General features: G+C 37.4%; 1 protein-coding gene across 1 annotated transcript in view; it reads left to right on the plus strand.

Moving 5' to 3' along the window:
• LOC136885573 (ATP-binding cassette subfamily C member 4) overlaps positions 1 to 14554 on the plus strand; it is a 185833-nt gene that overhangs the window by 129997 nt on the left and 41282 nt on the right. The window contains exons 15-18 of the mRNA XM_067158221.2: positions 4362 to 4441; positions 7305 to 7455; positions 10835 to 10941; positions 12888 to 13008. Coding sequence (XP_067014322.2) covers positions 4362 to 4441; positions 7305 to 7455; positions 10835 to 10941; positions 12888 to 13008 — 459 coding nt within the window. The remainder of the gene's footprint in view (positions 1 to 4361; positions 4442 to 7304; positions 7456 to 10834; positions 10942 to 12887; positions 13009 to 14554) is intronic.

Genomic DNA, 14554 nt, shown 5'->3' on the forward strand with positions numbered 1-14554 from the left:
AATAAGGCCTAGGTACCTGAAAACACGAAAGATCGATAACCAGAGGGGTAAGTTTCCTTCTTCAAATAATAGGAGAGAACTGACCATTTAAATACAATGATTAAATAACGGAGAATTAGGGAATTTACTGTAAGATCCAAACATGTTCAAAAGAGAAATGTCACACATTGTTTACAGGAGTAGCCACGACACAACAGTCCAGGCAACTTGACAACACACAACACAGATTTTCGAACAGTTCAAAAAAAAAAGATCGGAGCTCATAAGTTCGGCGCATTGGCATGACAGGCAAAGTCATTAGAGTTCTATAATATCCATTTTGGTTGAAGGCACAAATCGAAGATTAAGGAAAAATAAAGGAGAGCAGAAAACTCTACCAGTCCATGGATTAGGGTCCCCAGGATCATCTAACACTTCAGGAAAAGTGACACTGTAGAATAAAACTTTGTAAGAAAGAACTGAACTGGGAAGAACCAGCTTACCCAGAAAGTTAAAAGGTCTCTTCCCCCTACCTGGGTCAATGTTGAATCTTCAGGTAGAATGAAGTAAAGGGCCGTCATGTGGATGGAGTGGAAAATAGGTTCCAGTCCCGAGCTGATCCGATGCACACTGACCAAGAATGAAGTGACGGCTGAAAATTTATAGTTGGCAGAGTATGACGTAAACAGACGTAATGGTAGGGGCGAGAGGGAAAAGAGACCTGGAAAGTTCAAGAAGATATGAGTAGGTGATGACGCATGAAGCATAAGTAGAAGTGTAGAGATCAGGGGGAGAATGTAAGATTAGAAATATGTGCCTAGTTGAATTGATGGTGGAAGGTAAGAGAACATTACACCTTGTCAAACAACGCGGGAAATGGCGCAAGTTTTTGAATGTGATCAATCGATTATTGTACACCATTTGCATTCGATGGGTAAGGTACAGAAATTGGGTATAGGTACCACATGTGCTAAATGACAGTAACAAAAATCAATGAGTAAACATCTCTTCGTTGTTGCTTGCCCGGCACCGGTTGGCTTGTGATAGGCGCGAAGCATTCCTTTCGAACATTGTCATCGGTGACGAGAAATGGTTCCTGTACATCAACATGAAGAAGAGGAAAGAGTGGCTCAGCCCATCCAAAAAGCAATTCTCCATGCCGAGGATAGTGCCCATCCACAGAAAATCATGTTGTGTGTTTGGTGGAACAAAGATGGCATTCTAACGTAGCCACACAGACGCACACAATATGCTGTCATTTGGTACAATGAATTTTATTTACATAAACTTAATCACTGTTGTCAAAACCAAAACATTCACATCACAAACTGCCATTTAAAGGCAACTGCCAATCGCTGCACATCAAGATAACAACATTGAAACACAAATAAAACAGTTGACTACGTACAAGCATGTCACTTCAATATGGAGACTGCTATGGCATGACAAACCAACAACTCTCTTCCACAACTCCCAATGACTGACTTCAGTAACTGTACTGTTGATAAACTTAACCATGATAGGTTAATAAGGTTGTTTGATCCGTATTGACTTGTCTGAATCTATTACAGAACTGTTTAAAATAGTTTTACTTGAGTCCGCCTTGTCAATACACCTTATAATGAAAGAAAACTATTTATTTTACTATACATGTTTCGGGAAGTCATCCATTCCCTTCATCACTTCATCAATTCTTCACCATGAACTTCTTCTGAAAAACTTAATGATTACCTCTGCTGTGTATGGTGACGAGCTAAGACGGGCTTGCCGCTGCTATTGACAATAAAAGACAAAGACAACAACCAGTCTTATTGCCCCACGATAATGCTCGTCCACATACACTGTAATTGACCAAATAATGTTGCAAGATGGTCAATAGCATATGGTGATGTTGTGGTTCACTTTGATGAAGAAGTATGAGATTGTAGTTGAAGGTTAATATACAATGTTGATATTTGACCTCTATGGACCATCTCATTTGATATGATGCTATTACTTTGTTAAGACATGTAGGTTTGTTGACATGCTGGTCGTAAAGGCAATGTGACAGTTGAATGTAGCTAACGTGTTGAATGTTGGCTCAAAAATAGAATCATTTGACGATGATGAGGTAACTCATTATGTCATGAGCTAAAAGTTGTTGACGACTGTAATTCTCATTATTTTCTAATTCTAACCGCTAGTCGGTCAACATCATTTTATAGCACTTTTTACCACTTGTCTGTAACAAAACTGTTGCTTTATTCATTTTACTTATAATAGTAGTCTTCCAATGTCACTATTGCAAATACTTTCACCAAATGTAAACTTCTCACTCATAGCATAGTCTTTAAAATCAACATTGTACTAGTCTTTCATCATATGTTAATTTTCTCTCAAGTCTCTTCAAGGCTTTTTATAAAAAAAATTTTTTTAAATTTATATGTAAATCAGGTGCCTGATTTTATTTCAAGGTTAAACATGGCTGATGATGCCTATATGTAAAGCGAAACACGTATCATTTTAATGAACATGTCAGTGTAATTCAACAAAGACAACATGTATTGTATTGATTAGGTGGTCAAATTAATAAAATAACTTACTGTTATTATTTCAATTAAGCGGTATGTTCTGAGCTGTCAGTGGAGAGATGGCGTGGAATGGCATCAGTAGACGAATAAGTTTGAGTGGTGTCTTAAAAAAGTAGGAAAGATCACAATATGAAGATAAAGTTGGAATTCAAGAGGACAAACTGGGGCAAATATTTGTTTTTTAGGAAGAGGAGTTAGATACTGGAATAACTTACCAAGGAAGATGTTCAATACATTTCCAATTTCTCTGCCATCATGTAAGAAAAGGTTAGGAAAACAACAGATAGGAAATCTGCCATCTGGTCACCTGCCCTAACACAGATCAGTAGTGATTGATTCCTATAACCCTCACACCACACATCCTCCATTATAAAAACATGCAATTTCCTATACAGGGCACAATTGGTTCCCACCATCATTGGAAGGCCTGCTTTACAACGGCTGCACTAGGCTATAAAAGTAACATGAAGCTATTGTTATTACAGTATACTGTACTCTTGATTATCCGGTTTGTGGATTAGCCATGCACGTTTTTGCCTTATAAAAAATAATGTAATTGAAATTTAATATGTTTGAATTTGACAATTTAGTTGAGACTGAAGAAAAAGAATGTGTTTCTCATTCTGTGGCTCTACGGTGTATAGATACCCTGTTGGATTATATGGGACAAAGGGGGTTTGAATGTGGTGACACTATTGCCGCACGCAAAATACGTCTCAAGGTAAGGAAGCAGATGAACAACCAAAAGCAGAGAACCATTACAGACTTCTTCAGAGTACAATAATGTGTGAAATGTATTATAGCCTATTTTATATGGTACTGTATTTAGAAGTATTATAGAAGGCATTTTGCTTGCAATAAACACAAGCTTTTGGATTATTCATGTTTTCCCGTTATCTGTGCCATTCACCCCGGTCATTAGCCCGGTTAATCGAGAGTATACCATATATTTTCATTTTATTTATTTATTTTATTTTATTTTATATTACATTTTATGGCCCTCATTGTACCACTTTACAGTAGTCAATTATACAAACTTTCTCTCAGTCCAGTACTTCTTCATTCTTTCAGGTGTTGATTTTCTCTCCTCATCTGAAATCACTCTTCCCATGGTTTTTCTGTTGATGTTGGTCTGTAGTCTGGTGTCTGTGTTTTTGAATGTCTTGATACTGTGGGTCTTGTTTTTTAAATCCTCTACTGTGATTTGTAGTTCCTTCATATCTTGTTTGATTTCTGTAATCCACTTAATATTAGTCTTACTGTTCCACAGTTTTTATATTATTATCCTGCTGATTCTATTTTCAGGTGTTCTAATTAGGTGACCAAAGAATGAGGTTCATTTTTTAGTGCTCATTACCGGTTCTATTTCTTTGTAGACTGTTTCGTTAGAAACTAGTCTCCAGTGTCCATTTTCTTGGTATTTTCTGTTTATACATGTTCTGATTCTTCTTCTTTCTATTTTGAGTATTCTGTCTATTGCTGCAGTATTAGTTGTTTTGAAAACGGTTTCACTAGTGTATGTTATTTCTGATTGTATGATTGTTTTGTAATGTTTTAATTTTGTGGCTATTGAGAGGTCTTTTTTGTTGTATATGTTCTTGGTGACATATTTAGCTTTGCTTAATTTGTTTATTCTATTATGTCATGTTCACTTTTCATTAAGGTTGCATGTTATAATAATTTCACCTAAGTATTTAAATTTGTCTATGATTTTGATTTCCCGTTGGCCTACTTCGATTTTCTTTGCGAGTGGTCTTTTAGTTAATTCGTAGAATCTTCTGAATATGTTTCTTTTTTGTATTTTAATTTCAGGTCGTATCTTGAACAGATTTTCGAAGGATATTGGTTCCATTGATGAACTATTACCAAAAGCTTTACTGGATGCTTCCCAGGTAAGATTTGTGATAGAAGTTGGTGGTGGTGATTACTGTGTAAGAAGAGATACAACTGTGTTGATTGGATGAAAGAACCTCATAGGGATTACTGTAAGTACTTAGGAAAGATCTTCATTGAGGTAATCACATTAACAAGGTTCAAACAAAGGTTACATTATCTCTTCACAGCTGTAGTAAGGATTAAAGGAGAGGGCATATAAGTCTCTGGTAAGAAACCAGTTAGAATATGGGTCCAGTGTATGAGACCTACACCAGGATTATTTAATATCAGAACTTGGAAAGATCCAAAGAAAAGCAGCATGATTTGTATGGGTGATTTCTGACGAAGGAGTAGTGTCTTTAGTGGGGAGGAAATGAATTTTTCCTTTCTAAATAAGTCCACGTTATCAATACAACATATAATTACAAGAATTACATGTACATATTAAAATTAATAAAACAGGACATATTTTGCCTTCATTTCGAGCAGCTTCAGCAGTTTGTAAAAGGTTAATATCACTAAAATGCACTACTTAGGTTGAGTTCTTAAAATTATTGAGAACAGTATTTTCTTAGAAATGTCTATAAAACACTACAAAATGGGAGGTGTGAAGATGACATCAACTGAAAAGTTCATAATAAAAATGATTAACACACAACTTATAAAGTTTTTGAATAATTGAAAAACACATAATTTGAACACAAAAGCATTTGTCTTCTTGTACCCATAGTTATATGGGGCCACATTTGTAAGTTATGTCACTGCTTTGGTTTAACCCTCTCAGTGCCATGCGTATTTGTTAGGTAGTAGCCAAGAGTGCCACCCACTTTTTGTCCGATTTGCAAATCTCTAGAAAAAAATTCATCACTCTCTCAATTTACACCCATTCTCAGTGAAATTTTTTTCTGTTATATAGAAGGAATGTCCCTTTAATTAATGGCAGTTTATACCTAAAATATATTTATAGTTAAAATTAAAATAAATGAAAATTTTAAAAATTTAAAATACAATTAATGAAAATCTAGTATTTTAAGGCAAATATGTAGTTCTAAAAATCAGTATGACACACTAACTGGTGGTACTTTTTGTAACACAGACTCTTCACTGTCGTAATGCATAAAATTATGTTATTTGGAGTGATAATATGTCTAAAAAAATCAAAATATAAGGTATAGGTACCGCATCATGAGGAGGGGCATGTTTCAGTCCGGGTAACTCGAGGAAAGTGTGAGGTGGTTGGTATGGTAAATAACTATCACGGGTAACTTCACTGAATAATGGCAATGTGTGATATTGTTAATACCAATATTACCGTCGAAATCTTCGTTACATTCCGAATTATTTCTAACCTCGGCAATTGGCGGTGTTTACGAAATCGTTTTCAAAATCACTGTCACTGACTATAACCTCACTAGAAGTAATTTCAACACTATTATGAAGTCTAGTTCATTTTCTGACTCAGAATAATAATCGTCATTCCCTAAACTACGTATGTAGTCAGCTTGACCATCATTATTTGTAAATATGTCGTCCCGTAAGTCCGCCATCACTGTGGACATGTGCACATGATGTGCGGACACAGCCTTCACATTTTTAAAATGTTCGTCACATGGAAACAAATAATTTTATGCGGCTCCTAGTGGTAAATTTGGAGACTACACCCTTCCTTGATAAGATTATACTGATACGTGCTGCCATCTAACGGAAAAGGAAGAGCTACGACGGTTTCTAAACGAGTCTGCATGAGGGATGAAATATCATTCCTGGCACTTTTGGCGAGTTCACAGAGGAATGATAAATCATCTCTTGGCGCTCAAAGAGTTAAGCAAACTTATAATAAAATTGAAAAGTAAAAGATTCATGGAGTGTTAAAATACATAGTTGTACAGAGAAAAAGGTAAAATTCATTTCCTCTCCACCGAAATCAAATAACGATCAGTGCAGACCTTGAACCTGAAGTTTATAACTTGCTAAAGAGTAGTATTATGAAAATGTTGCAAACGTTGGTCTGGGAAGACTTGGGAGCAAGGAGACGAGCTGCTCAACTAAGTGGTATGTTCCGAGCTGTCAGTGGAGAGTTGACGTGGAATTACATCAGTGGACGAATAAGTTTGAGTGGAGCTTTTAAAGGTAGGAAAGATCATAATACAAAGATGAGTTGAAGTTCAACGGGTCGAATTGCTTCAAGTATTCATTTATAGGAAGAGATTTAGGGAATGGAATAATTTATCAAGGGAAATGTTCAATAAATTTCCAAGTTCTTTGAAATTATTTAAGAAGAGACGAGATAAACAACTGGTAGGGAATCTGCCCCCTGGGTGACTGCCCTAAACGCAAATTGATGGTGATTGATTGAACTCTAGCATTCTACTGAACTGGGCAACCATCCTCTATTAAAACTAATCAGAGAAAACTTGGAATAGGTTTGACATGTTAGGGGGTGAAGATATCAGTGAAAGGAAGGGCCATAAAGGGGGTGAAAATGAAAGACTCGCTAGACCTTGTAAACCTAACTCTATCACGGTCAGTAAAAGGATAAGAGTTGACCAAGAAATTAGCACTGATATTTGCATAAACACGCCGTTGCATTGAATCCCATGTACGGTGATTTATCAAAGTTAACGTAGGACCTTTTCAAGAATTCATGTAATAATGACTTTCATGCTGGTACGTTCTGTTCCTGCGTGCTTTCCATGAGTAATTTACTAGGTAGTGTTGTAGGAAATGAATTCTAACATGGCAAAAAGGTGTTTCCAGACCCAAGTTCATATAACATATTTTCTTCTTCTACATGTGACGAAATGTGTCCTGAATTGTTACAGCCTGTACAGTAGATTTCTAGAACAAATGAACTTACATATTGTTTTGTTTTTGTTTCAGGTTTTCTTCCTCATGATTGGTTGCCTGATATTGGCACTAATTGTTAACTACTTGCTCGTTTTACCCCTGCTTGTCCTTAGTGTCATATTCTGGTTTGATCGTCGCGTTTTCCTCAAGACTTCCAAGAACATCAAACGAGTTGAAGGCATAAGTAAGTAGTTAAATCTGAATCCAGTCCCTCTTGAACTGAACTGGATCTAACATTCTAAATTCTGTGCAGTAGTGTGGGAAAAGTATTTGGGGCTGTATTCTGGTATGACAGTAAACACTGTGTGGGTTCCACTCACTTTTAGTTTTAAAATAAACTTTTTAAAATAAGATACTGGCAACTGGCTTCTGTGGTTCAAATCCCAGTCACTCTATGTAAGATTTATGCTGGACAGAACAGAGGTGGGACAGGTTTTTCTCCGAGTACTCTGGTTTTTCCTGTCGCCTGGTGGCCATCATCGTTAGGCCGTTGAAGTCTAAATGGTCTGAAACCGTGGTTAGCCGGTTTGAGTCCCGTTGGTCGAAAAAAGTTTCACCATCAGAATGTTGGCTAGCAGGGTAGGGGAGATGGTGGTATACAAGTTCTAAACACTAGAAACACAAAATCCTGTATTCAATTCCAAACCTCTCCACAGTGCTCATTTGGAGTGAGGGCATATGACGCTGTTGATGGTGAACGTCTGACGGATGGGGACGTTAAGCCTTGATCAGACCCCTTGGTGCTATTTTCCGACACCGGGTTTCACCCTTATCCTTCCTACTATCATATATCACATCATTCATTTCATCTCATTAACTCCTATGATGAGGTTGACGTCAGGAAGGGCATCCGTCATAGAAACCTGCCACGACAGATTCATCTCATTTAAAGATAAAAATTTCATGATGATCCATATTGAACTGTATCACAATTAAATTGAAATAATAAATAAGGTAGTTCAACCTATTCAATACAAATAAATAAGAAATGTAGTGTTACATTCCTATTTCATTATAAGCGGGAGTGGTACCGGTTTCGACCCCAATCTGGGTCATCATCAGCTGAATAAAACGCAAAATCAATGCATAGGTAAGAAAGAAATTAAAGAATGAGTCCCCCACAAAAACAGTTGAAGAGGCAATATAGGACAACGGGGATAGGCACTGTAAAATCAGGTAAGTCACTTGTAAGAAGCAAGGTGCAATCTTCTGAACAGCAGCACAGCACACGCAAAGTTCGGCACTGTCTCAAAATGTTTTCTCGTGTCAATACCAACGGAGGGCATTTTGAACTGCAAATTGTATTATATATATATATATACATTTTTGCAACCAAAACCATTACAGACTGGATCATCAAGCTATTCACTGAGTTCCATCGGCATTTGAAATCACAGTGCCGGACATTGAGTGTGTTGCGCTGAACTTCAGGAGCTAGCAATTTGCTTCAATCAAGCGACTCGTCTTCGACTTCTACACAATTTTGGGACTTCATGTTTATTAAATTGTGTTGTGTCTTCGTGCCTGATAGTATATGCAGGCTGGCTCACTTAACTGTTCACCTCTTCTCGCAAACATTTTGAGACCGTGCCGAACTTTGCGTGTGTTGTGCTACTATTCAGAAGATTGCGCCTTACTTCATATAAATGACTGACCTTCTACTTCTTCTAGATTTTATGATTTAAAATCGCACAGTGCCAATCCCCATTATCTTGTATTGCCTCTTCAACTGTTTTTGTGAAAGACTCATTCTTTAACCCGCGAGTGGTCACTAGCCAAAATGTAACGCGAGTGGTCGCGCGTGAGACTTTCTCTCACATTAAAATAAATGTGACATTTTTCTGTTTTGTGGGGCATAAGGCTGAAATTTACCACTGAAATCAAACACAAGTTCTGCCTTATATATTTTAGATAAAAATGAAATAACGAAAATGAAATGGCGTATGGCTTTTAGTGCCGGGAGTGTCCGAGGACAAGTTCGGCTCGCCAGGTGCAGGTTTACTGATTTGACTCTCGTAGGCGACCTGCGCATTGTGATGAGGATGAAATTATGTTGAAGACGACACATACACTCAGCCCCCGTGCTAATGAAATTAACCATTTATGGTTAAAATTCCCGACCCTGCCGGGATTCGAACCCGGGATCCCTGTGACCAAAGGCCAGCATGCTAAGCATTTAGCCATGGAGCCGGACGTACATATGAAATTATTAGCTGTTTATCAAAGACAAAAATTGCTACTTAAAATAACATATGCAATGTACATAAAAATAACTTCCGTCCTGGAGTTGTAAAAAAAATAAAATCTCACACATGCATTATATCTAGTAACATTTACGTAAAAAGCAAGGTTTCTGAACACAATAACATTTTCAAAAACAAGAAGTGCTCATAATACAAATACTAACGCGTACAACAGGAGTAAGTTTTCCGCTCCACTTCAACATAACACCAACGCCATTGGTCGCGCGATGAGAGAAACTCTCACACAGTGCGCACGGATATATAGGAACCATTGTTCTGACTAGGGGAGGGGATGCTTACCCTTCAAATGTGAATCGCTCTACTCACGACAGTTATAAACTCAGCTAGAAGAGGGAACAGTCACCTCTCTTTCATCAATGTGAAGTAATATCACAATAAAAAATAATGTGAGAGAAAATCTCATATAGCGACCACTCGCGGGTTAATTTCTTATTTACCTATGCATTGTTTTTGCATTTTATTCAGCTGATGATGACCCAGATTGGGGTCAAAACCGGTACCGCTTCCGCTTATAATTCAATAGAAATGTAACACTACATTTCTTATTTATTTGTATTGAATAGGTTGAACTATGTTATTTGTTATTGCAATTTAATTGTCATTTCATGTTAGAAAAAGTTTCATGTGATTATGCTGGGACGTTCTATACCTGTGTGTTTTCCTTTATTAATGTTCTACATAGAGTTGTAGAAAATTAGTTCTATTAGGGAACTAAAGCATTTCTGAGCTCAGGTCCATATAACGTATTTTCTTCTTCTACACATGAGGAATGTGTCCAACAGATGGATACCCAGATCTCTCCTCATCCTTCACGCTCATGCGACCCCTTTTGAACTATTCAATCCACTGGTAAACACTTCACTGTGTCAAAACATTCTCCCTGTATTGTGCTGAAAGTCTTCTATGAATTTCCGCTCCTGGTACACCCTCAGACCACAAAAAATGGATTACGGAATGCTGTTCTTCCTTGGTGCAAACAGAGGGTAGCGTGGCGATCTTTATGTCACAACAGCGCAAGGTGTACTGATCTGATAATGCTGAAACCTACCACAGATGTAGACAATGGTGCCATCTAGTGGCTGGTGAGCACAGACACCATAGAGCCAACCTAAAGACAATTAGAGCAAAACTGCAGATACTCATTGACTTGCCTACTTACTGTAATTCAGATTTGTTTTATAAAAGATATTAATTAATTTATTGTCAAGAAATCAGTGCATTTGGTATCATTTTTGTCAGCTTTAATCTTGCTATGTGATGGACATTGCTGCTAAATAATGTAATTTTTGCTTGTTGCAGCCAAGAGCCCAGTATTCACACACTTACACGCTACACTTCAAGGGCTCACCACGATCAGAGCATATGGAGCCCAGGACATCTTGAAGGATGAATTTGATAAACACCAGGTAAGACAGTCAACTGGTCTTTACTTCTAAAGCCATCCCCAGATACTCTTTTCAGTACAACAGCCAGTAAATTTTTTTGACATAATGAATCACTGGTAATGTCAGACAAGTTCAAGTACCTGGGCTCTGTTATTGCCACTGATACCACGATTGATGATGATGTGAAGCACCGCACAATGTAGGATGGACGAAATGGCTTTTGCTGACAGGTATCTTGTGTGACGTGCAGATGCTTATAAGCTGAAGGCATGATACATAAGACTGTCATCAGACCTGCCCTCATTTATGGATCTGAATGTTGGGCAAGGCAGAAGAAGCACGATAAGCAAACATGTCATGGACTCGTCATCTGTTATGAGGGACAATGATCTGTTTTTACATTTTTTAAAGTGAAGTTTTTATTTTAGTTAGTTGTTTTCATCTTTCCTTTTATTGTAAACTATGCTCTTACCTATCTTTTTGTATGTTTTTAGCTTTTAAGTTCAATAATATACATTATTTTACTTTCAAGTCAGTACCTTATTGTAGTACATTTTAATTTGTACTGTATTTTAGCCCTTTCCCGCCCACATTTTCAGTCTGCTTATCGCCCAATTTCAACCTATTATTTAGGAAAAATTGAAGCAGAGGACACTGTTTCAGAAAACGTTAAATATAATAAAAACTGTTGATCACAATGTATTCAAATTTTCAATAATATTAGAAAACATACCATCACATCCATTTCAGTATTCATTGAGTCATAAGGTTGTTGGTTCAAACCCCCCCCCCCCCCCCATTGTGGTACTCGACACAAAGGTAGGCTCTATTCGTCACATTCTCATGTTGTATGAATCCCTCTAAACCAATAACTGCGTGATTCTGGAAGTGGAATGTATACTGTATATCAGCTTCTATTTCCCCTGGGCAAGTGTCTTCACATTCTGTATCTGTGTTTCCGGAATGTGCCTGTTTGAATGCTGCATTGATATATATGCAAGTGGCCATCTCACTGAATAGTTTGTCTCCTCCTAACATATGTCAAAAATAATATATTTCTCGTAATACTCTTTCAAAATTATGGACAGGTTCAACATCATCCATATAATCATTCGGAGTAACGAAACGAAATAACTGTGTTAAGTGAAATGCCGTGACATCGCAATCAGGTCCGAATTCTCGATATCCATTTTCACTTACATCACTGTTATCACTAAAATTATCTTCGTTGATACGTTATTCCCTCACTAAAAGTTCACCTTCACCCCTACTCAACGATTCTGTGTCACTTTCGTCGCCTATATTCAGCTCGGTTTCAATATCCGCAATATTCAATCCCGCCATGTTTACGAACGAAACAGCTGTCCCGCGCTCGCGGAAGTTCAAGACCGTTTCCTAGGCGACGTCAAGACAGATTATCGCTCTTCTTTCATTTTCTAAGCCTTGTAGATCGTACTGCATGTTCATAAATGCCTCATAAACACTTCAAAGCCAAAGAAAACAAAAAAACTATCGCATAGCTCGCGTAAGTGTGCAGATAATGCAGCCGGGCGCTTTCGGGCGCTAAGGACCGGAAGGCAAAGTTAAGAGTTGGGCGCTTTTGGGTGCTAAGGGCGGGAAAGGGTTAATAAGTTTTAGAGAAAAATAAGGCATTATGATTGGTCCATTGACTATATTAAATTCATAATCATTTTTGTCATCATCATCATTTAAAAAAATCCTAGTCGGAGGACAAATTTTAAATTTTAATCTATCATTTCATTTTGCTTCATCTTTTACCATATTTAGGGGCTGATGACCTTTACATTTAGACCCTCTGAGCAACAGTCATCATCGTCATCATCATCATCATCATCATCATGATTATCATCATCATCATGTGTTTATCCTTTGTGTGTGTTTTCCTATCCCCGTTCTGTCTGATGTTTGATTATTCAAAGGGTAATTTGCTATGTTTTCTTCCCCAGGATCTTCATTCTTCAGCATGGTACATGTTCATAACAACTTCCACCGCATTTGGTTTTTCTCTGGACATCCTCTCGCTGATATACATCGCTTGTGTCACGTTTAGCTTTCTAGTATTTGAAGGTAAGTGAATCTTAATAATGAAGCATGCATTCCAGGAGGGGCCTGAGTCCATGAGGGGAAATAAAGAAAAGCATTCCTATTATCCTCACTGCACCCAGCAATGGGGAGTTGGTTCATGATGATAGTGATGATTCCTTATTAGCCTGTGAGCAAGGTTAACAAAATTAAATTACTTTCATCATGCTTATTTCAGTTCATTTATCTCAGTTGAATTGGCACACTGTAAATTTTCAATTTAGATGAAATACTGGCAGATAAAAGCAGGCCCGGCCAACAGCTGGAAACTGCAGATGATGATGATGTAGCTTCAGTCCTCAGCCCTAAGGCTGGTTGGATCCTCAATAGCTTTGCTATCAGATGTCATAGATGGCCTAGGCATCACTGAAGAGGTATTCTAGAGAAATGAGGAGTGAGATAGTTTCCCATTGCTTTCCTCACCGAGCCAGAAGTTGCATTTACATATCAGTCTGCCAATCCCACTGAAATGCATACACCAACCGACCCTATCAGCGACATTGTCACACCATTCATAGCAGGGACTGGCTGCATAAGGATTGGCATTACTAGCATCGGTCATACCTCAGTCACTTTCAAATTGTCAAAGCCAAGGATAAGACAGAGACAGATCAATGAAAGTAACAAAATAGATCTAACCTATACCAGAAGACATAGTGCACTGTAAACACTAGGTCCTGCCAGCAAAGGCATTGTAGGTATGATGATAAATATTATTAGTCGTGAAACAGATAATCACATTCTTATTTTTTGTATCAAAATCAACAAAATCCTGAAAGTAGAGAGAAGAATAGTGAAAACTTGCGTAAATGAAATAATATCAAAAAGACGGACAGTGGTGGATAGTGCCAAATGAAGTGGTATACAGAGAACTGGAGCCCATGACAGATACTATATGGAAGAAGAGGATCTCTGTCTCTTTTTTGTGTGGCCGTATTATGAGTGTTACGGTGATTTTGTGAATCACAGAGGTGAAGGAAGGTGCGGGCATGAATGGGTCTATCTACTACAATCAGAAGATCAGTTAAAAGCTTTAAAATTAAAGTTATATTTCTATTTTCCTCTTTTTTTTCTTTTTTTCAACTGCCAAAATATTAACAAGACAATTACACTTTCTCCCGCACCCTTCAGCCCCACCTTAAGCCCTCTTCCTAAGCCATATTTCATTTCAATACATGAACTTACTGATTTCCATGATTATAATTTTTACAACACCCCATTTATACTTTATTCTTTGTTAAAAACCTCTTAATATGTATATTCCTTGTATTATTAACTATTACCATAACATCTCATTTCACTTGTTATTCTTTAAAATAATATTGTCTTAGGATTTCGCCACAAATGATCTTTGCTCCAATACGGCTGATGATGACCCCTAGATGGGTCGAAACTAGTACCGTATAATTTTGTAATTTTGTGAATATATTGTAGTATTGAAAAGGTGGAAACATTTACGTTATTATTATTATTACTTATATATTATTAACAAAGAAGTCGCTCAGCGACGGAACCAGATTTCAGGTACCGG

This window comes from Anabrus simplex, chromosome 14 (genome assembly GCF_040414725.1).
Source record: "Anabrus simplex isolate iqAnaSimp1 chromosome 14, ASM4041472v1, whole genome shotgun sequence".
In the NCBI taxonomy this organism is placed as follows: domain Eukaryota; kingdom Metazoa; phylum Arthropoda; class Insecta; order Orthoptera; family Tettigoniidae; genus Anabrus; species Anabrus simplex.